We start from the raw sequence: 24787 nt of genomic DNA, 5'->3' as shown, positions 1-24787 counted from the left end.
CTTTGTAGGTATTTTTTTAAGACACACCCTGCTTTTTCATGAAAATCTCATGCCACCAAAAAATGATAATATATAGTTGGGCGGAGATCGGGCAACGGAACACACAAGCAGTTTGTTAGTCATTTTTCCCAAATCTTTATTGTAGAGGGAGCGGAGAGAAGTCCCAGGTGAACTGGGTGAAAGCGGATGCATTGGTCTGAAGCGACCCATTCGTGCCGTTAAGCAGATGACTGCAACGTGGGCCGTGACATGGGGCTTGTTTTAGCGGGACATGGGGTTGATGACTGCCCATGCCCACACTGTATGGGGTAAGAGCCCACTGAAACGGCGCGCCTGGCATGTCTCGGGGGTTACAGAATCGGGATGATTCCCAGGTAGTTAGTCTTAATGATAGCAGTTTGTATCTTGACTATTTGTTTATTAACACACGTCTAGAATATACACTACCACACTATCTTGCTACAAGACAGTAACCAGCCAGCCAGCTAGCTATAGGAAATATTCGTAAGACTGTCTGTTGCACCAACCTGGAACTGCTGCCAAGGGGCGTCGGTTGGCCAATCTTGCCGAATTTGATCAGGCGCTCCATCATGCGTCATTGCCACTCGGGACCACCCGGAACCCCAGAACCTGCTGTTGGTAAATTTGCAGCCGTTAACCATTTATCAATCTATGAGTTTATCTAAGGGGAAGGAAGGGTATTGTACCAAATCTGCAAGCAACCTAGGCGTTGCACCCATTCGTTGTTGACCAGACACACAAGTATTTCGATGTTGAGGGTGTGGATGAAACCTGCAAGCTGAATGACGGAAACTGCTGATGAAGTTATGCATGCATGATTGAAGAAGGGTCCAATCAAGCGAGAGCATGGGTATTGGAGCTGTGGGGGTTGGTTCTCACCGCCCACCTTCTGGCCAAAAAAGTCGAACTCCCCTGGGCCTGGGAGCGGGGCCTGAGCGGGTCAACTTCCATCGTTATCGTCGCTTATCGCAGCCAAAAAATAATTCCGTCTCTGTCGGCGAACGACATCGCGGCTAACGAACAGAACAAAACATCCAGACACGATTTTGCAATCAACCATGCCTTCTAAGCGCCCCCGAGACGAAGATGCCGCCGTTGCTGCTGTTGCTCCTCCCACGGCCGACGATACCAGAAAACTAAAAAAAGCCAAGCATGGATTCCGCGTGGGACCCGAGAACCTCCCCGACGGTGCCTGGCGACGCAAAGGTACTGCCCCCTTGTCCAGACCATTGCCGGCATAAACTAACCCACTATGTACAGTGACCAAGATCAAGAAAGACCTCATTACCAAAGCCAAAGTAAAAAAGCAATACGCCAAAATCAAGGCAGAGCACCAGAAGCAGGCCTCAGCCCCAACACCCGAAGACCACACCAAAAACAACGCCGAACCCACCATCCACCCAGACCAAGAAGGAGAAGACAGCACCGAGCCAGCCCCCGCCCAGATCCACCCGGAGCGACAAGCCATGCTCGATGCACCCTCCTCCCTCTCCAAACCACCCGCACAACGTCAACAGCGACAACGACAACAACAGCAACATCAGCCCACAGACGAGACCGAGGCCGACCCCGCCCAGCCACACTCCCAAACCGACCAGCCAGACAACCCGCGCCAAAAGCGCAAGCACCGCCACCACAAACCCGACTACTACACCAAAGAGCTCGCCACCGCCGAGCGCGCGAAGCAGGCGGCGGCGGAGCGGGCGGCCGAGGCGGCGCGCCGCGAACAGGAGCGGCAGCGGCGTGTGGCCGACCGAGAGCGCTATCGCCGCGCCATGGCCAAGGCCAAGACGCCCGGCCGGGACGGGCGCGTCAAGATCGGGCGCGAGAGTCGATTGTTGCTGGAGAGGGTGCAGAGGGTTGTGGGGAAGAGCTGAATTCTGGGTGTGCTTGGTTGACATGGGGACTGCGGGAAAGGGTTGATGGGTTGGGGGTTGGAGGTTAGTGGCTGGGAGTTTGTTTTTGTTTGTGGGAGACGATTTATTTTATGATGGTAGATGATGATACCCTCGAGAGGCTAGCCTCTTGTTTTGAGCGAGGGTTGTCGGGTAGGAAGAGCATGTTGGAGTTGGACTAGGGAGGTTGTGGGTTGGGAAAAGGAATCCTGGTTTCTCTCCAGTGACACCGGGGGCTACTTCATAAGATCAAATCTGAGGCAGGCATGGTATCTTCGCATTCGGTGTTGAGGATGACGAAGGCTAAATAAATCGAAACAAAACAGAAAGCAGTCCACAACAACTGGGGAATCATAACCGTACATCGACCAACCGAGCTGAATCAGTGTGAAACCAAGCATTATCTTCGACTCCCATCGCCTCAAAACCGCAAATAAGGGCATCACATCATGTCAACTAGAACCGAGCCGAACCGAACCGAACCGAACCAAAGACTTCCTCGCTCATGCTCCAGAACCCGGCCAAAAGCCAGCATGATACCATGAGAGGAATGGCCAACTCGCCCGCCAAATTAACCACAACCCTCCCACGCCAACCAGAAAAGTAATTAGCAACCAGGCAAGGCAACAAACCAAACAAAAGGGGGTCTCTCAGAAAGAACAAAACAGCTCAAGGCTCAAGGTATATACAAATCACGCAGTTGCAACAAGACAAGAAAGAGCAACACGCAACAGGCAACACGCAAGTTTCGGTCCCCAAACCCAAACGCGCCACCATCCCCACCCCATCTTTCTTTCCCTCGTCAGTTTCCCATCACAAAACAAACGATCCTTTTGTTTTAGTGCCTCTTTTTTTCTATCATACGACCTGGACGATCCCTGGTAGGTAGGTAGGTAGGTAGGTAAGAAGAGCGCTTGCTTATGCCTCGCCAAAGATGACATGGCTGTGCTCAATGAGGAACTGCACGGCCAGGTTCTTGGCATGCATGTCGGTCATCTCCTTCTCCAGGCTGTGGTCTCTCATGATGGTGGGCGCAAAGACGACGGCAAGGTTCTTGGGAGACATCTAGAAGGAAGGAGTTAGTTGATGCCAGGGCATTAAGAGAGGTTGGATTGGGTATCTGAACATACCAGGTTCTCGCGCTCCCGGCTCGCCACCCGGACCAGGTGGAACATGAGGAACTCGAGACAGTCCCGATGTTTCGGAGGGAGCATGTTCACCGTCTTCCTCAGGTGGCTGCAGCGCTCTGTCTCATCTTGCACCGCTACACGAAGACATTCTTGTCAGCAGCATACTCTCACACAGGCATGGAAGGGCGCAATGAGGTGAGGCTTACTGTTCGACTCCAGGATCCGGTCATAGACCTCAAATGTGAGCAGTGGTGTGGGCAACTTGCGGAAGTACTGCTTCAGCACGCTCGTAACGGCGGTGATGTCCAGGGCAGGGTCCGAGATGTCAAAATCCTCCGTCTTGTCAAACCCTTCCCGGATTGTGTTGATCAAGGAGTTGCCACCCGTCTTGCGATAGATACCCTCAACGTCCATCCCCCGCAACTCCACCTCCTCAATGCAGCGCGTAACCACACTAGGTATCTGGCGGCGCTCAAAGTCGGCCCGCTCGACCAGATCGGAGCCAAACAGGGTGCTGGGCGCTTCGGCCGGAGCAGGTGTGCTGGAGATATTGGTGGCCGAAATCGACTTGGGCATGTTGTTACCCTGCTTCTTGCTGAAGAAGCCGAATCCCTGTCGCTGGCTCTCGGTTCCGACCCGGTTGATGGGCCCGCCAGGAGGGGCCATGGTGGTGACTGGCGACTCAACCTGGGCGACCGTCATATTATAAGGGAGGCCAATACTATCGCCCGTCAAGTTGTTCTGCTGTTGCGCCCGAGCTTGTTGCTCCTGTTGCTGGAAGGCACCTGCGGCGCGATTGATCCCCTTGGAAATGTTATGCGCAACCTTACTGGAACCCTTCTTCCAGTTGAATTTCTTCACTTGGCCCTTCCGCATGTTGACCACCGTGGGCCCCTCCAGGACGGGTTCCTCCGCATCGGTGCCGACCATGGTTGTCCCTGTTTGCAGACTGACAGCGTCCAAGTTGACAGACGCCGATGATACTCCCTTGGCGTGACCATATATACCGAGACCGTTGGGCGGCATCCTTAGTTCGCCATTGTTGATTTGTGATTTGAATCTTTCTTGAATCTGGTGCGTCAAATCATTGTTCATATCGGCCAGCTGCGCATTTTTGGACGAAAGCTGCGCAAATTCTAGTAGCGCTTGGTCCCGGTCCTCAATTGCCTGTGCTTTCTCTTCCAAGAGCTCGTCCCGTTCGGCGTGAAGTTGCTCAATGGCCACCGTCATGTTCTGCTTGACCTTGTCAAGCTTCTGCACGAACTCTTTGATTGCTGACTCCTCCAGCTCCCGGGCATCAATGGGCTCGTTGGTCTTCTTCGCGCGCTCCACATACCCGGCGAGTACCTCGATCTGACGGATCATGATCTCAGTCTGTGTATCCAACACGGAAACAGTCTTCCTCTTCTCGACGAGTTTCTTATTCAAACTCTTCAGGTCCTTCTCCGTGTTGAACTGCCGCTCGAGCTCCGCCACGCGTTGCTCCGAGCTTCTCAGCTGCCGTTTCAGGAGCGCCGAATCGTCGTGCCCGACCCCGGATGCCGAAGCGGTGCTGCCGGTATCCTGGGAGCCATCTGGATCCTCGGCGATTGGAGTGCGTGGCCAACGGGGGGATGCAGTTCCCCGAGTCGTCTCACTCACGCTCCTGCTGTGTCCAAGCCTGTTATGACTGTTGCTGTTGCTGATCGTCTCTGCGCTGTTGTTTCTCCCGTGACGGACGGCGTTCGAAACCCGCCGCAGGATCGATGACGACCCCTCGTCGGTGCCCAGTATTCTTGCCATGTCTTCATCCATGGTGAACTCCCCGCCCGAGCTCCAACGCGGCAACTTGGGCGATACTTTCGGCTCTGGCGCCTCATTGACAGACGTCGTCGGTTCCTTGGGGCCTTGAGACGGAGGCTGAGGTGGCGCCCTAGGCTGCATGTACGTGTCGCTCAGTTTTGTCTCGGGTACGGCTGGACGTGGCGGCAGAGCAGGGTTGTTACCATTCACTGATTCCGTATTCGTCAGCCCAACCTTTTCACTTTTAGCGTGTTCAGGCATTATTCGCTCACCATTTCGTGCCTGATTTTGAGCTACTTCCTTCCTAGCGATGGGCGGTGCGGCCGCTGCCTCGGACCGGGTCGAAGTCACCGAGTCAAGCGAGGGGCGCACCACATCATCATCCCTCCGTCGAGCATCCTGCGAAGGTCTCGGTGAAGGCCTCGGGGGAGAGGCCTTGTCCACCGCCCCGGACTGACGGGGGGGGTCGACGTTTGTAGCGTTGGAGGGAGCCTCCCGGTTTCGTGGAGGGGCCGGGGGTGCTTTGGCGGGAGTAGGCACATCCAGCGAGTTGCTGGACAAGGAGTTGCTCCTGGAATTACCAAGCCTCTTGTTCCTTGGGGCGTCTTGCAGCCTAAACTCTTCACTTGGCTGCGTCTTCGTGCTAGACCCCTTTCCGTCCTCGGCACCAGGTGAGGCCTTGGGGTTTCCGTTTCTTTTGGAAAGCTTCCGCCCCGGCCGGTCGTGTTGAGGTGGCTGAGGTGCCTCGTAATCCGAAGATGGTTGCCTCGGCTTTTCCTGGAACGCAATGTGCGGCGTCGACGCCTGGGAATCAGTTCTCTTCTCCGCAGCCGGCTTCGCAGAGGAGAAATAGTCCCTATCCTTGGTCCTCCTGTTCGGCTCGGGAAAGGCATCCGACATGGACTGCGGGGTCAATGCTGGCCCAGGGCTCGGGTCGAGCGCAACCGGGATGAAGAAGCCCCCGTCCGAGTCCCCGTTGTCTAGATTCCCAGCGAAGATGGTTGAGTTCCGGTTGTGCCTGTACGTTGACCCGGACGGTGCGAGGGATGATTCCTTGCCGGACTCTTGCCCCCGCTCGGGGGAACGATCAGGTCTCGAGCTGCTCCGAGAAGAGGACTCATTTATTCCATAGGCGGCCCGCGGGCGTGGAGACAACTCTGTTGGCGTGTCGGAGTCGGGGGTCGCCCGTTCGGTGTTGATGAACGCGTTGTTCGGGGGGACGGCGTTGGGCGGCAACGCGGGCAGCGATTTGTCTGTGATCATCGGGGAGGCGTCCTTCTCCCGTTGCTTCGCCTGTGCGGCTGCCTTTGATTTTTTGCGCCTTCTCGCCATCAGCGACTCATGGCAGTTCATGCAGAATATACCGTGCGACGTCCTAGCATAGCGCAGGTTCTCGATCTTTCTTTTGCAATTCCTACAGCGGAAGCACGTCGCGCAGAAGGCCTGGTCTCCGGTCAAGATGGCGAGGTCCTCAATCTTATTGTTGCAGGCGCTACAGCTGTAGGTGCAGTTGTTGCATATGAGCGAGCCATCGCCAAGTAGGAGTAGGTTCGCGTCCGAGTCGAGCAACGTGTTGCAGGTGTTACAGCGGAAGCAGTCCAGATGCCATCGATTACCGGCTAGGGGTTGGGTTAGTCCACGATACTACCACCTTGTTACGCACCGAGGTACTGGAGTCCATTTTGCGGGTGCAACATACCAAGTTCGAAGGCTTTCCCCTCCTCCAAAATCTGGAGCATCATGTCATCAGAACAGACTCAAGGAAACCCCAAGTGTGTCGAAACCCACCTCGCCGCAACCTTTGCAGGGGAAGACATCGTCCGCATCCATAGGACTATCCAGATAGTCGTCCATGGTGTCGGATATGATGGTGAGTGGTGTTTTCTTAGTTGTGGCAGTTAGACCAGCCGGAGGGGTATGTACACCGGCGAAAAAGCGACGGGCTGAGGCCGGGACGGCATGAACGTTTAGCGATACGAGAGGGGGTGGTCGGGAGGCGGGGGGTTATCGCATCAGGGGGACGCCTTCCAGCCCGGGACCAGCTCGATTTTTTTGCCTGGCGGTTTTTGTCCTGTTTCGGAGAGGGTGCGAAGGGCGGGGAGGGGGGACAAAGAGCGGTCCAGCTAGCTGTCGTCGGGTCGGCTGGGCAAGCTTGGCCCGTCGTTCGTAGCGTTTCGTGATTTGACTGGGAGCAATACTCGGTGACGGTGGGACGATGTCAAGTCAAGCGGAATGCCACCGTAGTTCGGGAATCTTGCCCTGCGAAAGATGGTGTTCAACCCGTTAGAAGGGAGGGGAGCCAAGCAGGGCTACGTGGGTCAGCAGAAAGCGAGCGTGTGTTTGTCGAGGGCGGGCGGGATGAGGATAAGCCCAAGCCCAGGACTGCGGTTCGGCAATCTGCAAAGTACTGTTTGCGTCTTGCACTACGCATAGGCTTGATGATGATGGGACGATGAAAGATAGTGACGAGGAACCGGACGGCTGATGTGGGAAAACGCACTGGGCGTTCTCGACCTATGCCGATGGGACCTCAACAGGAGCTCGAGAATGCGGACAATGCAAAAGACACCAGGGCGCTGGATCGGCCGTGCATTTGGCTGGCTGGCTTCTCAAGTCCTGGAACACTGTTTCTTCGCCAAAATGGGTGGTCCTTGCAGGGCCAGGTGCTCCGCTGTTCAACAGTGGAGGCCAAGACCAGGGGTTCAGAGTGTGGTCAGGGGCAGCACAGGGGTGGGGCGGGGAACCAATGGCAGCTTGTATGACCCAGAACAGCGACCAACAAAAAGCTCCATTCAAAGCCTCATCAGGAAACCCTTGTGTCCTGGTGGAATTTCGATGGCACCAGGGCACGTACGGACTTTGGTGTGAATGGATGGTCTAGAATGTCGAGGGAGCGCCCGTTGCTTCATCCCATGTGCCTGTAAAATTTGGTCCCATTTCCCAAAAAACTATTGTATCAAAATCCGACTACCCAGGTGGCCGCTTGTTGCAAACGGGCGGGTTTGAAACATGGGGGGAAACTTGAGACTGTTCTCGAAGCCACACCTAAGCCCGCAGTGTGTGTGTGTTCAACGTTTCTCACAGCCGGCGAAGGATGTATACCCTCCCCTACCCACCCGAAATATGTCTTGTCTAATCCGACCAGCCGGGTCCTGGATCCTTTCCAACAAACAACCATCACACCATTACACCAAGCTCTCTACATAAGACGCACCTCGTGCGCCAACAAACGCCGAGCCTGGTCGCTGACGCCGCCGGCTTACAGGACGTGGTGTTACACACCCGGGCTGTCGGGAAGATGGCGAGTCTGGAGCGAAGATGGATCAAAGGGTGGCTGCATGGTGCGATTTCGGGCAGCGACTGATGCGGCCCGGCTGATTGCTCTGCCATTAATAACCGTCTCGCGACCTTCCAAAGGCACGAGTGGAAGCGGCGTCGATGGCAAGAATAGGATCCCGTGTGTGAGAGTAAGCGTCAAGCGCGCGGCCACGCCACGAGCCACGCAACCACGAGGTAAGAGTATGTAGTATATACCCACCGATGGTGTAACTGACGGTTTGCTGCCGGCGGCTGCTGGAACCAACACGCCATGCTGGTCTATCTTCGTTGCCTCAAATCTTCAACTCCCGTCTTCCCCATCCTCCACGATGCTTAAATTGCTCTCAAGCTCGGGAGGGCCACGGCATTTGAAACTGCCGTCCCCAGCACGACGCTGCATGTCAAGTTCATCAACTCGGTGGGTAGGTAATGTACTTTCTGTGGAGGTATGTATGTACGGCACCAGGAGGTTACACCACCCCGCCTCTCCCATAAATGCCCTGCATGTTTCAAAAACCCGGCCATTGGATCGTCGAAACATTGGTGCCTTGGAATTCGATGGTGGTGCATTCCCGCATCGACGACTCGGTATTTTGTAACTGTGCGTCCGTCTAAGTGCATACACAGTACAATATCATAAAGGCGGGCTTCCATCCCTTCTCCTCAAATAAGATGCGCGGGGGGGCGTCGTCCTTTCGGGAGAGATCTGCAGACGGCCTTGCAGAGATCCCCTGGTCCTAACATCCGCCGCTTGGCGTTTCAGATAGAGACCCCCAGGCCATGTTCGATTCCAGGGCCGAACTGGTTGCGCTTCAGCATGCTGGAGTCTCCTGGGTTTGTGGGGTTTGACCGTCTCGTTTCTCCTTTGCAAAGCCCGATCTCTCGAGTTAGAGGTGGATCTTCAAAAACCCGTTCTCTTATTCTTGCCGTTTTTTACTCTGCGCGCGCACAGACGGCGCATGGTTTGGTGGGACCGGCTGTCAACGACTCGGCAGGTTGAGGTTGGGGTCCTGGAGTAGGCGGCCCGCCATTGTGAAAGATGGACGGTAGGTAGGGAGTTAGCGGCAGCCCGACTGTCACGGTCGAGGGAGGCTATTTCCATCCCACTTCCATCCCCCCCCCCCCCCCGGGGGGAAATCAACCCCACAAATATTTTATGAGAACCACCCGTACCTAGGTAGTTGAGATGAGATTGTTGACCAGAGAAGAAAAGAAAAGCCGAGAAAGACTTGTCCAGAACAACAAACGACAACGTTTCCTTCTCCAAATGAAAAGGCCCAGAGTAATTCAGGGGCAGACCCCGAAATAACTTTCTCAAACCCTTCAAAACAGCGATTGCAACGCTTATAATACTAAGTTAAAGGGGTTGTCCCCCAATTACCGCCGCTGAGCCAACCGAACCCGAGGTGGAATCTTTCCCCAGGCTTCTTTTTCGAGCCGGGCCTCTCCACGAGCTACGAAAGGGTCCAGACCTGCAGGTCGAAATGCCCGGGGAAAGGGAAGCCACGGAGGGCAGCAGTGGGTGATGAAATAAACCACCCGTTCGACGTTACAGCGCAGCGAGAATCACAGATCGATTGATCTCCAGGGTCCCTGTAACTAATCGTCAGGGGTTGCGCCGTTGCAGGCTCCTTGTCATCTCAACCAACAATCCCGAGGAACGGCCCCGCCTTTATGCTCGTCCGAACAGCACCAACAGTACCAACAACGGCCCGCATTCATCATAAACGCGTCATGTAGAGAACGAATAGAACGGGAGTGATTAGGGTATGTTCAACGCTGGGCCAACAGCCAATTTAAGTATGTTATCTCCAGAAAGCCCAGCCGGGCTTGGAGACCCTTCCCATCAAAAGAAAACAAAAACAAAATCGAACCGCCCATCCCTCCCGAGCTTCACCAGGCGCAAAAACCAACACACAAAGACGCCCGCGGCTCCGTTTCCCGCTTTTCCCGCCCTTCCAATCCCCTTATGCTGTGGGTATTAGTTAGTACAAAAAAAATAGAACCCTTGCCATCCGAAACGGGACGGTAGGATGGAAGCTCATGATGCCCCTGACGGCGAGCACACACCACCCACCCACTAATCACCACGGCCATCACAGCCACTTCTCCCTCATGCAGCCTGCCCAACCCCAGCCGCGCCAACCTCCCTCTGCCGCTTGACGATATAATACGTGATGAGACTCTTCGGGTCCTCCTTCACGCCTTTCAGCGCCTCCCAAAAGCGCGCATCTCCCACACGCGCATGCAGCGCCACACACAGCAGCACCGCGTCCATGCGCACCGCTGACTCGAGGCTCTCGAGACAGCCGCCCGCCAGCGCCGCCAGCGCGGCAAGCTCAGCATCGCTCGGCACGAAGGCGGCGCCGCGCGCGTCCAGCATCTCGCGCAGCACGTGCAAACCCATGCTGAGCGAGCGGCCAGCGCCTCCTCCGACACCGCCGGCGGCGGCATGGGCGGCGCTGTCGACGTCCAGGTCTGACAGCATGCGGCAGAGCACGAGAACAATCTCGCTGGCGTCGCCGAGGCCCGCGAGGTCGGCGGCCAGCAGCTCGAGGCCGCTGACGATGTGGGTGCGGCCTTCGTAGACGGCGCGGGCGCGCAGCAGGCTCTCGAGCCCCCGCGACACGTGCGGCTGGAACGAGGCCCGCGTGCGCTTGAGGAGCAGCTTGATGGTCGCGAGCACCTGCGCCTTGACATCTTGGGTTTTCTCGGGGGCGAGGTTAGTGAGCGGCGACTCCAGGAAATCGAAGAGGCCCGCGACCAGAGCGTCAAACTTATCGTCGGTCAGGAGCGCGGTGCCGGTGGTGGGCTTGGTGTCGCTGTCGCGGATAATGCCCTGCAGCTTGCGGAAGCCGTGGACGTCGAGGGACCTTTGTTGGACCTTGGAGATGCCGCTGTCGAGGAGGCGCTGGTTTTGTTTGAGCTTCTCTGGAGAGAGAGCCATTCCGTTGGCCGCACCGTTTTGTTGTTGTTGCTGCTGCTGCTGTTCTTGCTGTTGCCGCACAGCTTGTTGCAGAATCGCTGCGTCCTCGTTGACTGATCTGTCTTCTAAGACGGGCCCGAAGATGAGTTTCGGCGTCGTCAGCTGCTCCCGGGTCAAGGGATCCTCGTAAACCTCTAACGAACGCGAGGCGCTAGGCGGGGAAGGCACCGCAACTTCGACGCTTCGCAGGGGAGTCGTTATGGAAATCGGTTCCTCATCGACAGCCGCAACCGTTTGAGGCGGGCTGGCTGGCGCATCTGGTGAATGCTGACCAGGTTTAGAGGGAGTGTCCGATGGGCTCATGTCCATGTCCTCATCCTCGACGGGTTTCACGAATCTCTGTTCCTCCCGGGGAGGCGATGCACTACTTGTCATGATGGGCACGACCAAGCTGAAATCTTCATGTCTTTTAGATGGGCTGCTTGACGGCGGGGCAACGGTCGGCGGCACACTCCTAGAGGGAGTGGCCCGAGGCGATCCCATGACTTTTGGTGACCCGGCCCTAGTAGGCGTCGGGAGTTGGGGCTCTCCCGAAACGGTGGCCGACCGAGCCATCTTGGGGGCCGTCCGTTTTGGCGATGAAGTGATGGACTTGGGCGTGACGGCTTTCGGTTTTGGTCTGCTCGGAGGGCTTGTCTGCTCGGCTGAGGGTTGGTCGTGGCTTCTAACCGAGTACGGCCCCGCTGTTGCCGGCCGAGCCGTCTCGACCTTTCTCCTCCCAGGCCTCATAGGCGCACCAGAGATACCGCCTGTGGAGCCTAACATGGCAGACTCCGGCCTTGCACGCACAGTAGGGGCTGCCGGTGGTGGTTGTGACAAACTTGAGACCGACTTGGCGGGCGAGAAATGCGACATGGCTGAACCCGGCCGAGTTGGAACAGTTTTGGTGGTCATGGCTCGTTTCTGCGCCATCATAGCCTCCCGCACACTCGGCTTCGAGGTACCCATCGTGCTCTTGGACAACCCCAGGCCAGGTCGCGCACCCCCCTCCGGCTTCTTAGGCGATTTGGGGTTGTTGGGGTCATTCTGCAGCAGCCTTGCGGCAGTCGAGTCGAGCCCGTTCATGATAGCCTCCGCCTTTGCAGGCCAGACGCCCGCGAACATCCAGTATGTCGCACGCATCTTCTCCCTCACACCAGGATTGGCATCAGAAAGGCCCTTCTTGATGCACTTTTCGATCAGATCTAGGCCTCCAGTGTGTTCCACGTGGTTCTTGTGGTGAGCTTCCTTCGCTAGTAGCGTCCTTAACCAGCCGCTAGCATAGAGCCGCGGCTGGACGTTCTTGTCCTGGCACGCGAGCCAGACATGCTGCATGATCCGATTGTTGTAAGTAACCTTGGATATGATGGTGTCCACCGTAGTATTGGCCTGTGCAGATGCAATCTTCTTGGTCGCGGCGGTGAGCTTGATGAAGGTCTGCATGAGGATTTCCACCATGGGATCCATCGCTGGGCCGTAGGCCTTGGCGATTTCCTGGATTAAACTGCAGCCCTCCTTGGAAAGGCTGGTTCGGAGAGAAACGACAGCCTTGATTATGCCGTCGAGGAGCGCCCGAAGTCCAGTAAGAAATTGGTCGTGGAAGTCGGTCGCAGCATTTCCAGCTATGAGTCTCCGCAACTTAGTTACGCTCTCCTCCCGCTTCAGCCAGTTTTGCTCCGTCTCCTTGCCCTCGAAGTAACCATGCATCTCCCGGAAGATCTCATCGAGTTCGCGCGTCGTGTTAACGTAGGACGGCTCGACGGACTCCGCTGGAGGTTCTGGCAGCCCGGGGGTCACTGGGCGATGGGCGAGCGATGATACGCTCGCGCAAGGGTCGGGCGGAAGGCGCGTGGTCCTTCTTGACGATCAGGCTGCGAAGCTGGAGCGGAACTTGTTGGGTTGAGTTCCTTGACGATAGCCTGCTCAATGGCCGGGCGGACCTTGAAGTTCTTGAGTTGCTTTTTCAAATCTGATTTTGCGGGGCCGGGCGCGTTTCTATGTCTCTGTGAGCTTGTGCCATCCGACGCAGCAACAGACTGGGCCGCACCTGAACAATTCGATGACGGTTGACTTGGCTACATCGCGCACCATGCCGTCGGCATCCTCGAGGAGCTCCATCATGGTAGGGACATAGGCTCGGAATTGCAGGCCTTGTTCCTGGTGCATCTACGCCCCTAGTTAGCGCATCTTTGTGGGAAACAGCTCTGCCCCTGGTGCGTACCTGGAGTAGCCAATGTAGACTGGCCTCCTTTGCCCTCGCGTTTTTGCCAACCATGGCGATGTTGCGCACTGAGCGCTCGACTTCGACCGGGGCCACCTTGTAAAGAGTGGCCAAAGCTTGGGAGGCCAGCTGGCGGAACTTCTCCTTCTGGTCGCCCAACTTTTCGACGATCAGGGGTAATGCACGAGTGCCCTCTTTGGTCAGAGACCTGGGGTCCTGCCTCACTAGTCGGGTGAAGAGGTGATTGAGCGCTGTGAAGCCGGCATTGACGAGGAGGGCATGTTGAGAGCTAGAGGCTAGATGTAGAGCTTCGAATACCGGTACTATGCAGGATTCGGGAACCATATGCTGCTTAATGCTCGATTTCACCACCGTGACCTGTTGGACCTTGGTATCGATCGAGACATCGGCGCGGAGGAGGGCGATCAGGTTGGCGACCTGGTCGTCAGTGAGTATTTCCGACATTTTCTTCCTCGAAAAGAGGATGCCGATGTGGTCGGCGTCAAAATGGTGGTTGCTAGAGGAGGAGAAAAGGGGTCAGCCGATCGGTTGGGTTCTTGGTCAGACCCTCGGTCGCAATTTGTAGAAACGGGAAGAAAGAAAACAAAAAAAACGGATGCGACGGTGCACAAGGATGTCTCAATCGCCACCGCCAGAATTGGGAGGGTTGTGTACTAACGATTGTCAAGAGGCAATGCGCAACCACGTGAGGTATAGAGCTACCTCTGGGCGGCGAGAAAAGGAAATGGGATTGCGGTAATGGTGATGCTCGTCGTCGCAAATTAGCTCAGGCTTGGGTTTGTTCAAGACATTCCCTGGCGGCAGCTTGGTGATTATCAATTGCGGGACAACCCAACCCCTGTCGGCAGCTGGGGATGGGGAGGTGGGGCCGCCATCACCTTGACAACCCTGGAACCTGAGAGCTGATGTAACCTTGGCGGGCCTGGTTTGTCCCATTTATCAACCCCGCAACACCGCGCTGCCAATCGTGCCCCGCGTTGCAAAAGGACAGAAGGAAGCCTGGCTATCTCCAAGACAACAAACCTGGGAATCAGAAGGCAACAGAATACAATTGGATGAGAGGGGGTCAAATTGTGTCAACCTGGAATTTCACCGTTTTCTGATTTCGATTTCAACTCGCCCAATTTGCAGCAGCAGCTACCCATCTATCTTTTCATCCGTCACATGTCTCTGAGATAGGTTGAATCTTCGTTCCGCACCTCCTATCGACCCCATTTTTATGTTCAATAGCAGCCTATCCAGCCGAGCCGGCTTATAACCCTCATTAAACTATTATTCTGACGCAATGGCTATCAAGGAACAACCAAGTGTCCCTGCTCCATCCCCCATTCCGCTGCCTGATCGAACTCGGGATACTACGGAACGGGGACCGGGGCCGGTATCTGAGTCGTCGACCGGTCAATCATTCTCTAAGCCAAAGCTTCGTCTCAAAATTCAAGATCTTGATCACCCCGGAGCAGCTAAGTTCCTCAACTCCGTCAACTCTGCCACCGTGCTCTCAACCGCCGTAAACAACGTCCTACGGCTGCTCTACAAATCGCCCTCAGAGAAACATACCACAGTCCCGCCCACTCGCTCCGTAACCCTCGTCCTGCGGGATATGGGTGGCGTGGCATACACCACAGGGGTACCGTGACCCCGTTTTTCTCAGTGTCAATCTAACCCAACCCCCTCTCCTTTTTTAAACCCAATAGTTCTTACTTACACAACTCCCTCTCCTTCACCCAACTCGAAAGACCGACCTCGACAACGATCACAAGGAAATACACTTCTCCCTCAACTACATCAACTCGATCAACCCCGTCTCGCGGCTCACCCACGAGATCACGGGCGTCCTGACCCACGAGCTGGTGCACTGCTACCAGTGGGACGCCGAAGGGACGTGCCCGGGCGGCCTGATCGAGGGCGTGGCCGACTGGGTGCGGCTGAACTGCGACCTCAGTCCGCCGCACTGGAAGAAGGAGGTGGAAGGCGGTATGTTGTTTATCATATGGTTTTATCCTTTTGCTTCTTTTCGTTTTGCCTTCAGGTCGATTATTATGTCGTGTTTGTGGTTCACCCTTTCCTCCTTGAACGTAACAATATCATCGCTATCTAACACCCGTCCGTGTCATTTCCTTAGACTGGGACAGAGGCTACCAACACACAGCCTACTTCCTCCAGTACCTCGAACAACGGTTCGGGGAGGGGACGATCCGCCGGCTCAACGACGAGTTGCGGCGGCACAAGTACGAGTGCGAGGCCTTCTGGCCCGGGCTATTGGGCAGGTCGGTTGAGAAGCTGTACGGTGATTACGTCAAGAAGGAAAAGGACGACGGCCAAAAGTAGCCATCGACACCGATGAGGAAAATATGTGGGCGAGCCAATTTGATTTTAAGACGTAGAATATAAAATGGCGTCTATTTTGACACTCCACCTTACTGTGCAAATACCTGTATATGGCTCCCTCTCCGGGATCTGCGGTAAATAAATCCCCCAAGGCGGTGTATAACGCACGCTTGTCCGCGGCGACAGCTGGCGACTCGGGGAAGCGCAACTCCCATACCCTCATGGCCCAAATGCTATGCTGTTCCCCTGTTATATGTCCCATCCCGATATCCTAGTAACGCCAGAACCTATGAACGCCATGGAGGTTGGTGGTATCGCACATGGCCTAGCAAAACCTAAAACAGAAAACCCTCAATGGAACGAGGACCTAAGCCCGCACCGCACTCTCGCTCTCGCTGACCACACTCGCCACCTCGGACCAGCTACCCGGCGTGTGTACCCCACCATCCGATTCACTCATGACGTCGTAATCACGGCCCTCGGTCATAGAGACGTCATCATTGGCAACATCCACACCGGATCCAGCCATCGACATGGAGTCGGTCGGGGTAAGTTGCCCCTGGCTGATGACCTCGGGATCGGAGAGCGGCGTCTGGGGGGTGTCGGGAAGTGGCGAGTAGAAGCCCGGGTTAGACGAATTTTGTGCCCATGCCTGGATCGAGGCGTACGCCTCGGCACTGTTGCGGTCGTCCTGCCCAGCGGTCATGTACTCGTCGTCAGCGAGCTCGCGGCCGATGGTAGTGCTGCGGGAGGTGGCGGTGGGCGTGGCGACCCGCGGGGCCTCCTTGGTGTCCTGGTAGTCTTCATCTACCGCCGTGGCGTACTCGCTAGGGGCATTGTGGGTCTCAAAATCGAAGAGGACTTCGCTTGCAACTGGGACGGCGAGAGGCTGGACCTGGAGGGGGTGCACCTGGGGAACCGAAGGGGAGAGTACGCGAGGGGTGGCGCCGTAGATGTCCGACATGACTTCCGCGCGAGTTGGAGGAGAAAGCTCGGCGCGGTCATCCAGCTCGATACCATGCTCGTCGCTGAAAGGGTTGGTAACCATGGCAGCGTTCAGACCCCGCACGCCCTCGACGTTGCCCCGGCGGCGAAGGACGTTAAGAGAGTCGGAACCCCAAGCGTTCGCCCCGGTGTTGTAAACAAACGCGCCGCTATCGCCCGTCCGATCTGGCTGGAGGAAGTCGTCGAAGGTTGAGCCACGGGGTCGCTGCTGGACTTCGGGATGGTCCCGCTGTTGTTCCTCGCGGCGCAGATTCCAGTACATCAATTCCTCCCGCTGCCTCCTCCTCGTTTCCTCGTCGGCATCAACATCGTGAGATTGATAGAAGCCGTCAGCGTCTTCAGGCCGGTTGAAGCGTGGCTCCCTGTTTGGATCGAAATTGTCGCCTAGGGAGTGGAGGGCGAGGGCGATGCGTCGGCGGAGGTCTTCGGTTGCGCGGCGAACCTCTGGGATTTCATAGATGGCGATAGCAGCGGTCACAGCCACCGATGCGACGACGATGCCAACTGATGCAAGGGCAGCATGGTTAACAGGCGGCATTCTAAGGAAAGAGAAGGATCATGCAGTGGTCGATGCAGTGGTACGTGAGAGCTTGGGATTGTGGTATGTCTTAAAATGTCCCGAATGACTCGATGGGTGATGCTCTTCAAAAGCGAAGAATCCAGGGGAACGAGCAGGACCTGTCCGCCCAATATTGAGGCGACAAAGTCAACCCGTTGGAGAGACCTGGGATTGCGTGTTGTCCACGGGGCCTCGCCACTCCATCATGACAGGCGTCGTGATTCGCAACGCATGCGGGGCAGACAGGGGTAGAGGCAATGCGGAAACACAAATCATGAAGGATAGGAAGCGATCTTCACTCACCTTTGGCTGCGACCGGAACTGGCATGTTGACAGCGTCTTTGGTACTGGAAGCAAAACCAAAGTTGCTGGTGGGTGTGGTGGCAAGAGGCGGGGAAGTGCGTTGAAGGAACACAACGGTAAAGAAGCAGAAGGCGTGGGTGCATGTACCTTTTGTTCCAAGCGCCTTGACGAGGAGCTTACGTAGGCGACAGGTGTCGGGCGAGGCGGACCGTGGGAAGCCCCTCCTTTTGCAAGGGCACGGGGGCGCTTCTCATCTTTTTGTTGAAAGGCAGTGCTGCACAAGCTGGGGTAAATGAGGCCTGCAGTTCTGTGCTAGAACTGTGCCACTGTTTGTGACTGACTCAAAATCCAATCTTAACCGGCACAGACGTGTTGCAAATCAAAAGGATGTTCAAGTATCGTATGTTGAGGGCAGCGATTGCAAGGAGGAGAAATGCTGATGATGTCACGAAGCGACAGCTCGACCTATACCAGAGACAATAGTAGTTGTGGTAGTAAGCCCAGCTCATTCATACGCGATGGAGACGAGCTGAAACTCACACTCAGCCCAAGCCTCGTCCGACTTTCCATGTCAAAGAAACGATGCAGCTGCATGAACACATCAAAACATGACAGCTACCATATAGGGTTAGGGTAATTGGGGAAGATTCGTTTGCATAATGACGCCACTCTCTTGGCTCAGTGCCAAGCTTTGCCACACCCCATCTCGTTCTGGACCACAACTTTCAGACGAAAACGACAATTCTTCAGCTCTCATTTCTTCTATCACTAATAATTGATAATGAATCAAGCCGTTTATCAGGACTCGAGGGTAAGACCCGAGCATGCTTACGATCAACTTCACCAAGATCTGGTTAATTTTACAATGATAAATTTATACATTTCCATCATTTTGGCTAGACCAAGCCTATGTGTCTCGAAGAACATCAAACGATCCGAAAGACCGCTAGGGCAACGATACAGCATAGGTATGTTGATGCAACCTTCATGTTCGCCCGATAGGCCACCTATCATTTTTTATATGAATCCCTCTGCCACAGACTACAGTGTGTATACTCCACATTACCTATGGTCCCTATGCTACCCGAGACACAAACTCTTGAATGACCGTCTCAGAATGTCGGACATCGGCATCCAATGAACAACCGAGTCCCAGCTGAAAACCCGCTTATGTGATTCGTGCTGTCAATGGGGCAGACGGGACAAACAACGAAGCGAGTCCGAAACCTGGTCCGAAAGGAACGACTTGCATGTTGCTGTCAACCCCACCCACACCACATTGGGGAAATCAATACGGCGGAATACGCGGAACGGGAATTGCCATGTCGAGAAACCCGCCTCTTCCGCGGTCGGCCACCCACCCACCCATCATGCTGCCGAAGACGCCATCCCTCGCTGAACCAACCAGTTGGGATATCACCGCGGCATGTATAAGCCGTCACCTGCGTGAAAGAACGAAAACGCCGCAGAGTTAGGTCTGTCTTATCTGCTTGTCAAGGGCGGACGAACCAACCATGTGGCCACGCCGCGCCCTCCATCTCTCCACCAAAACTGCTTGACCAAAGAAAAACAAGCTTTCCGGGCGTTGCCGTCCTGCATGCTCATCGCCTGCAGGGGGGCGGTTCATTTACCGTTTCAACAGCACCAGAGCAACGGGCAGAAATGGGAAGCGAAGCAATCTATTCAGAAGTTGCCTGAAATCCCTCATCGTTGTAACCATGAATACTGTCCCACTTCGTGAAGCAATCTCATCAAAGAACGCCCAAACCATGATGGCGTATCCCACTTGATAAAATAATCACAAAAAAAAGAACTCCGGGTTTTGTCCTTCCCCGCCTGAAAACACCGAGTCGATAAGGGAAAAAAAAAGGAGATAGGCCGGAGACAGTCCGGCGGGCGTGGGGAAGCAGCTCGCTCGGCGTCGCGAAGCCCGAGGATGGGAGACCCTTACTTGCGTGTACGGGTCCACCGGCTGATCCGACTCCACCGCATATGATTACCCAGGTTCGCAGCTGCTTCCTTTCTTCGCCGTCCGCCGTCCGATCCGTTCCATACTGCGACCTAACCCCCCCTGGGGCTAAAATGATGTGCCGTACTCCGTTCCGGTAGGGTATATGCGCGAAATAGGGGGCAGGGACCACATTGTAGATGTCTGGTTGTGCTTGTTTCCCTGCCTTGAGAGGGAGGTTCAAGGCCCGGTTACTCTCCCTTTCCTCTTCAGGATATTGAAGTTGGCGTTTAGTGTGACTTCGTGCTCGAGTTGGACGACGTCGACGTGCTTGACGAGACCGACGACGTAGAGTCGGTGCGCTCAGCCTTGCGCCTCTCGCTGTGAGTTGGTTAATATCTCTGTCGTGTGGTTGGTAGTGTAAGCAGACTCACTGAGTAGCGCGGTCGAGCACAGTGCACTCCCACTTGGCACCACCAGCCTTGAGATGGAACTTGAGGCCCCTGGTTCTCAAGGGTGGATTTGAGGGCTTCGTGGTGGGCAGGCATTTTGGAAAGGGGTGATGTGATGGTTGAGAGGAGAGTGTAGTTAACAGCTAGGGCTTGGAAATGCGGAGGGACGGCGTGTGAGCAAACTTTGAGGTGTGATACAAAGAAGTGAGTGGTGGGAGGGAGGTCGGAGTTTGGGAGGGAACGACGGGGAAGTTATATAGCAAGTCTCGGAGCCTGGGGCACGGTATGCGCAAACCGGATCGTCCGTCTCAAAGTCCCAACCGCCGGTGTTACTATAGAACGCGGGTGCGCTTTTCTGGAAGGGCAAGTCGGATGTGGGCCGGCCGCAGGTAGGGATGAACCTCATGCAACCGGGAGCCGCTGCCCACATCGACAATGAGCCATTTCTGAGCATGCTGGATCCCACGCCCGTGCGAACCCCGGTATCCTTGACGTTGCAGTTGGTGTCAGAGCCCCAACCATTGGACCTTTGGGGCACCAATCCCGCGCGGAATTCGTCTAAGGGGGGGTGGTTCTCCTGCCTTGGGGATAACCGCATGGGCCTAACTCGATAGCAGGACGAATTGCGAAGGCTTCCCCGGATAAAGCATCGTGCGTTTCGCGTACCTGGATCGAGCTGCTTCCAGGTACTAGCCCGAGACGACGGATCCATCAGCCTGGCTTCCACGCGAGACACGGCTCGGAGCAAGGCGGATAAGATGGTTGGGTAGGAACCCGTGTTGAGGACGGAAAAGGCCGGACTGCACTTGCGTCTGTTTGCTTGTTCAGTCCCACGGTACCGCCATCGTGCTCCAAGACAACACCGCAAAAACGAAAAGAAAAACCCCCCAAAAAAAGAGTTTCAACTCTTGACAGCCAGAAACACTCCAAGTTTCCGAAGGTTCTAGCCCCCGGAGCAACCGCTATCGTTCCAGAACCTTCAACGCCAATGAGGAAGGTTGATCAGGAACGCCACAAAAACCACTCTTATCCGTTCCCACGCCGTGAAGCTGTCCTCGTGCTTTGGGGCGGCTGCACGGTAACGCAGGCTCTATTGTGTCACCCATCTCATTTGCTACAGGGCTTGGCGTCGGTGAACAAAGTGGAATACGTGCCGCATTTAGCTGCGTGGTCATTGCAGGATCGACGGCCGACGGTACGTTCAAGGCGACACGCAATGTGACCGGCAATAATGGAGGAATTGAGTGATTTTTTTTTCAGAGCCATACACATGTTTGGGTCAACAAGTTGTTTCATAATCGTTCGTTGTGTTACTGGAGGTTGCAGACCCCAAAAAAGATGGCAGGTCCATTTGTGGTGTGTGCGTGATGAATTTCCCGAAACTGATGTGGGGCCCCAGATAATTTTGGTTTTAGCGGCTTGTCATCCAAACCCCCAGGGTTTGGATCTAATCCAATCGCATGGCTGCTTCGTTCTCGGTTTGGTAATTGGCGGTGAAGCTTGTCTTGTTTGACCTTTGCCCAGACGTTCATCGCAACTCGACTCATCGAATTCAATTAACTCGGTACATCATACTCGCCCAACCTTTAAACCCAGGTACGAACATGACCATGACAATGATCATCGACTTCCGGCTGTTTCGTACGCCGCCATGATGCTGCATACGCGGCAAAGACATGCAGATCTTGGCGAGAACAAACCGCAATCATCAGCCATCCTGGATGGTCGCCACCACAAGGTATGTACTTCGGTGATTTGTGGGATGTGAACTCTTTCGGCCTCCTCTGCTTCCTGCATCTTCATCCCGCTTCCCCCCTTTCGTGAACGGCCGCACCCCTTGTTTGTTGGTCCGTTGCAGCATCAACCCCCGAAAGGGGCATAATTGCAGAACACGTGTATCATGTCTTCGCGGGTCTTCTCGCCTCACACTGGAACATTCTGCGAGTCATTCGTCAGGCGCTTTCATCCCGCTCTCGACTCCCCTGTCCCCTTGCAGCAGCCGAAGTTCAGCCTGGAGTCTCATATGTCCCCCCCAAGATCGGCCCGAGAAAGAGCCCGTCGGTCTTCAGTGGCAACTGGGACCATCCTGGTGTAAGTCAGCATCTGGGAATTACGGTCTCGCTTCAACGGGGTGTCCGATAATTTGGGTGGGTTAGAACGTCATTTAGTCCCACACAAGAGGTCGGGGTTTCTCCCGTCTTACCGTACAATTATTAGATACACTGGGACGGGACCGAGGATGGGAGGTGTCTCTCTCCTGATTTCCAGACTCTCAAATTACGATGGAACCCCCGTTCATGCATCGACTGTGCTACGAGATCCCCATTCTGGGGAAAAGCTCCAGGTTTGACACCCCACATTGGAGTACTTCCCTTGGCCGAAGCCTCGCTTTGGCTTCGCTTCCCTCGGTCCACGCACGCAGCGTGGACGAGACGACAATAGTTAAAAAGTACGTGATATTAGGTAATTCAACGGGCTTTTCGCTCGCATGGGGTCGATGGTGGCGCGAGCCAAGAGATCTTGGGGAAACAAAAGGCTTGGCTTCAGGAAACAGTTGTTCGTGGACCCCCACTTGCAACCATGGAGAATCTGCCATACTCTCAGACAAACTTGGCCGGCAGGGCAAACGGATCACTGCCACATACACATCATGGTCAGCTGGGGCCCATCGAACCTATCAGCGCTGATCCCGGAATGAATTGGTCGCTTGAGGTTGGCATTCTGGGTTGCAGGTTGTGATTGACGAGTGAGAAAGATGTGTTAGATGTGGGATGAAACCAGGCCTATCCGTTTCTTCCAGCTTGGCAAGACCAGAGATTGCGAGACTCTTCTTCGTCAGAGTCCAGCCCGGACCTTAAACGCACGCTAGAAGTACCGCACACAAACAGAGCCAAGCCAGGTGGCCGTTTGACACCAAGATTTATTGCTAGGAGGGGTGCTTTGGTGTTACTGGTATAGCTGATTTTGGCCATGGTTGAGGGACCGGTGCCGTGTAGCAGCGACGACACGCAAAAATCACAGTCCGACGTCCCTGAGTTAGCCGCTCTCCGTCCACTCGGCCGACAAGAGCCGGATTGGGCGGAGACGAAAAGCATGCGGGAAATGAGTGTACCCAAAACCATGGAAAAGTCATTATAATCGTCATCGTTAACAACCAGCCAGGATGCTATCAAACGTTGGCCGCAGTACTAGTACAGTCTATACATGGATATCATAGCTTCTCGATGATGGCCGCCGCATACTCGTGCGTCTTCGCCTTGCCGCCCAGGTCGCCCGTCAGGGCCTTGCCTTCGGCCAGCGTGTCAAACGCCGCCTTCTCGATCCGGTCCGCGTACTCGTTGAGGTCCATGTGCCTCAGCATCATCATGGAGCTGAGGAGAAGGGCGGTGGGGTTGGCGAGGCCCTGGCCGGCGATGTCAGGGGCGGAACCGTGGACGGCCTCGAAAATGGAGCACTCGTCACCGATGTTGCCGGAGGGCGTCAGGCCCAGGCCGCCGATCAGGCCGGCACACATGTCGGACAGAATGTCACCGTAGAGGTTGGGCATCACCAGGACCTTGTCGTTGTACGGGATGGGGTCGGTCGTCATCTTCAGGCAGGTGTTGTCGAGCAGCTCGGCGTCGAACTCGATATCCGGGAACTCCTTGGCGACCTGGTTGCCGACGGTAAGGAAGAGACCGTCGCTCATCTTCATGATGGTGGCCTTGTGCACGACGCGGACCTTCTTGCGGCCGATGGCGCGGGCGTGCTGGAAGGCGAACCGCAGGACACGCTCGCTGGCCTCACGGGTAATGAGCTTGATGCTCTGGACGACGCCATCCACCACAACGTGCTCAATGCCGGAGTACTCGCCCTCGGTGTTTTCGCGGATCAGGACGGTGTCGACGTTGTCGTACGGTGTCTTGTACCCGGCGACCGACCGGCAGGGACGAAGGTTGGCAAAGAGGTTGAATGTGCGGCGGAGAGTAAGGTTGAGAGAGACGTGGCCCTTGCCAATGGGAGTCTATATCGACGGTTAACAAGGGGTCCTTAAGTATTGGCGGTCCCGCGCACGTACGGCAAGGGGCCCCTTCAGGGCAATCTTGTTCTTCTTGATGCTCTCGATGGCGGCATCGGGAATTGCCGTCTTGCCATCCTTGAGAATAGGGTCGACGTTGATGGGCTCCCACTTGATCGGGGTCTATCTCGTTGTGTCAGCATCTCTGGGTTGTGGGCTGGGCGACGCTGGGCAACGTCGGGCGAGCGGAAGTTTGCGACGGACCTTGGCGGCAGCGAAGATGTCCTTGACGGCAACGGCGATCTCGGGGCCAATGCCATCGCCCTCGATCAAGCTGACAGTGTAGCGACCCTACATACACGTATTAGCCGCATTGCGCATCTCGTGGGGCTGTTGTTGCCCTGCGATGGTTGAGTGATTTTCATATGCCAAGCCAACCCCAATTGCGGCTGCGCACATGCACTCAGAGATCCGGGTTGTTGCCTACCTGCGCATCCTTCTGTCCGTTGAATTTGGCGACACGCTCTTGCGATGAGTACAGCCTCTGGTTCTGAAAGGCCTGGCTGTTAGTTTGAGGAACAAGAAATTATCGAGTGGAAGTTGGGGGAAGCTGTCTGGCGCACCTGCAGCGAGAGGGTAACGGCGGCGCGGGGAGCTGCACGCCAGGATTGGCGCTGCACCGGGGCAGCAATCGAGCGGAGGGCCAGCATTTTGACACTGTACCGTGACGGTGTACTTCGGTAAAGTGTGGTGGGGGATAGAGAGGGCAGAGGGCGGAAACTGGAAAGAACGTCGCAAGGCAACCACTTGGTAGGTCTGCTGGGAAAAGGATGTTTTGGCTG

The 24787-nt window shown here is 55.7% G+C and overlaps 8 protein-coding genes across 8 annotated transcripts; 2 read left to right on the top strand and 6 right to left on the bottom strand.

Annotated features, from left to right (window-relative positions):
* Nucleotides 1-1079: 1079 nt before the first annotated feature.
* CHGG_04620 (uncharacterized protein) lies at nucleotides 1080-1898 on the top strand (the record flags this gene model as incomplete). Its single annotated transcript, XM_001223833.1, has 2 exons — nucleotides 1080-1227; nucleotides 1282-1898. The coding sequence occupies 2 exons, from the start codon at nucleotides 1080-1082 to the stop codon at nucleotides 1896-1898; spliced, it is 765 nt and encodes a 254-aa protein (XP_001223834.1).
* Nucleotides 1899-2834: 936 nt separating this feature from the next.
* CHGG_04619 (uncharacterized protein) lies at nucleotides 2835-6682 on the bottom strand (the record flags this gene model as incomplete). Its single annotated transcript, XM_001223832.1, has 6 exons — nucleotides 2835-2981; nucleotides 3047-3180; nucleotides 3253-5001; nucleotides 5101-6447; nucleotides 6528-6558; nucleotides 6617-6682. 6 exons carry the CDS (start codon nucleotides 6680-6682, stop codon nucleotides 2835-2837), a joined length of 3474 nt encoding a protein of 1157 aa, XP_001223833.1.
* Nucleotides 6683-7620: 938 nt separating this feature from the next.
* Nucleotides 7621-8419, bottom strand: CHGG_04618 (uncharacterized protein; the record flags this gene model as incomplete). Its single annotated transcript, XM_001223831.1, has 3 exons — nucleotides 7621-7746; nucleotides 8043-8086; nucleotides 8383-8419. 3 exons carry the CDS (start codon nucleotides 8417-8419, stop codon nucleotides 7621-7623), a joined length of 207 nt encoding a protein of 68 aa, XP_001223832.1.
* A 1840-nt stretch (nucleotides 8420-10259) lies between these two features.
* On the bottom strand, nucleotides 10260-13797 carry CHGG_04617 (uncharacterized protein; the record flags this gene model as incomplete). Its single annotated transcript, XM_001223830.1, has 4 exons — nucleotides 10260-12880; nucleotides 12976-13106; nucleotides 13159-13277; nucleotides 13333-13797. 4 exons carry the CDS (start codon nucleotides 13795-13797, stop codon nucleotides 10260-10262), a joined length of 3336 nt encoding a protein of 1111 aa, XP_001223831.1.
* Nucleotides 13798-14638: 841 nt separating this feature from the next.
* CHGG_04616 (uncharacterized protein) lies at nucleotides 14639-15681 on the top strand (the record flags this gene model as incomplete). Its single annotated transcript, XM_001223829.1, has 3 exons — nucleotides 14639-14980; nucleotides 15048-15327; nucleotides 15503-15681. The coding sequence occupies 3 exons, from the start codon at nucleotides 14639-14641 to the stop codon at nucleotides 15679-15681; spliced, it is 801 nt and encodes a 266-aa protein (XP_001223830.1).
* Nucleotides 15682-16048: 367 nt separating this feature from the next.
* Nucleotides 16049-17802, bottom strand: CHGG_04615 (uncharacterized protein; the record flags this gene model as incomplete). Its single annotated transcript, XM_001223828.1, has 3 exons — nucleotides 16049-17190; nucleotides 17549-17592; nucleotides 17729-17802. 3 exons carry the CDS (start codon nucleotides 17800-17802, stop codon nucleotides 16049-16051), a joined length of 1260 nt encoding a protein of 419 aa, XP_001223829.1.
* A 2057-nt stretch (nucleotides 17803-19859) lies between these two features.
* Nucleotides 19860-20044, bottom strand: CHGG_04614 (uncharacterized protein; the record flags this gene model as incomplete). The annotated part of the gene is made up of 2 exons (XM_001223827.1): nucleotides 19860-19877; nucleotides 19931-20044. The coding sequence occupies 2 exons, from the start codon at nucleotides 20042-20044 to the stop codon at nucleotides 19860-19862; spliced, it is 132 nt and encodes a 43-aa protein (XP_001223828.1).
* Nucleotides 20045-23159: 3115 nt separating this feature from the next.
* CHGG_04613 (uncharacterized protein) lies at nucleotides 23160-24655 on the bottom strand (the record flags this gene model as incomplete). Its single annotated transcript, XM_001223826.1, has 5 exons — nucleotides 23160-23951; nucleotides 24006-24128; nucleotides 24210-24296; nucleotides 24433-24495; nucleotides 24569-24655. The coding sequence occupies 5 exons, from the start codon at nucleotides 24653-24655 to the stop codon at nucleotides 23160-23162; spliced, it is 1152 nt and encodes a 383-aa protein (XP_001223827.1).
* Nucleotides 24656-24787: the final 132 nt, after the last annotated feature.

The sequence above is a fragment of the Chaetomium globosum genome, genomic scaffold, assembly GCF_000143365.1.
Source record: "Chaetomium globosum CBS 148.51 scaffold_4 genomic scaffold, whole genome shotgun sequence".
NCBI lineage: Eukaryota > Fungi > Ascomycota > Sordariomycetes > Sordariales > Chaetomiaceae > Chaetomium > Chaetomium globosum.
This window is presented reverse-complemented; position numbering and strand designations above follow the sequence as displayed.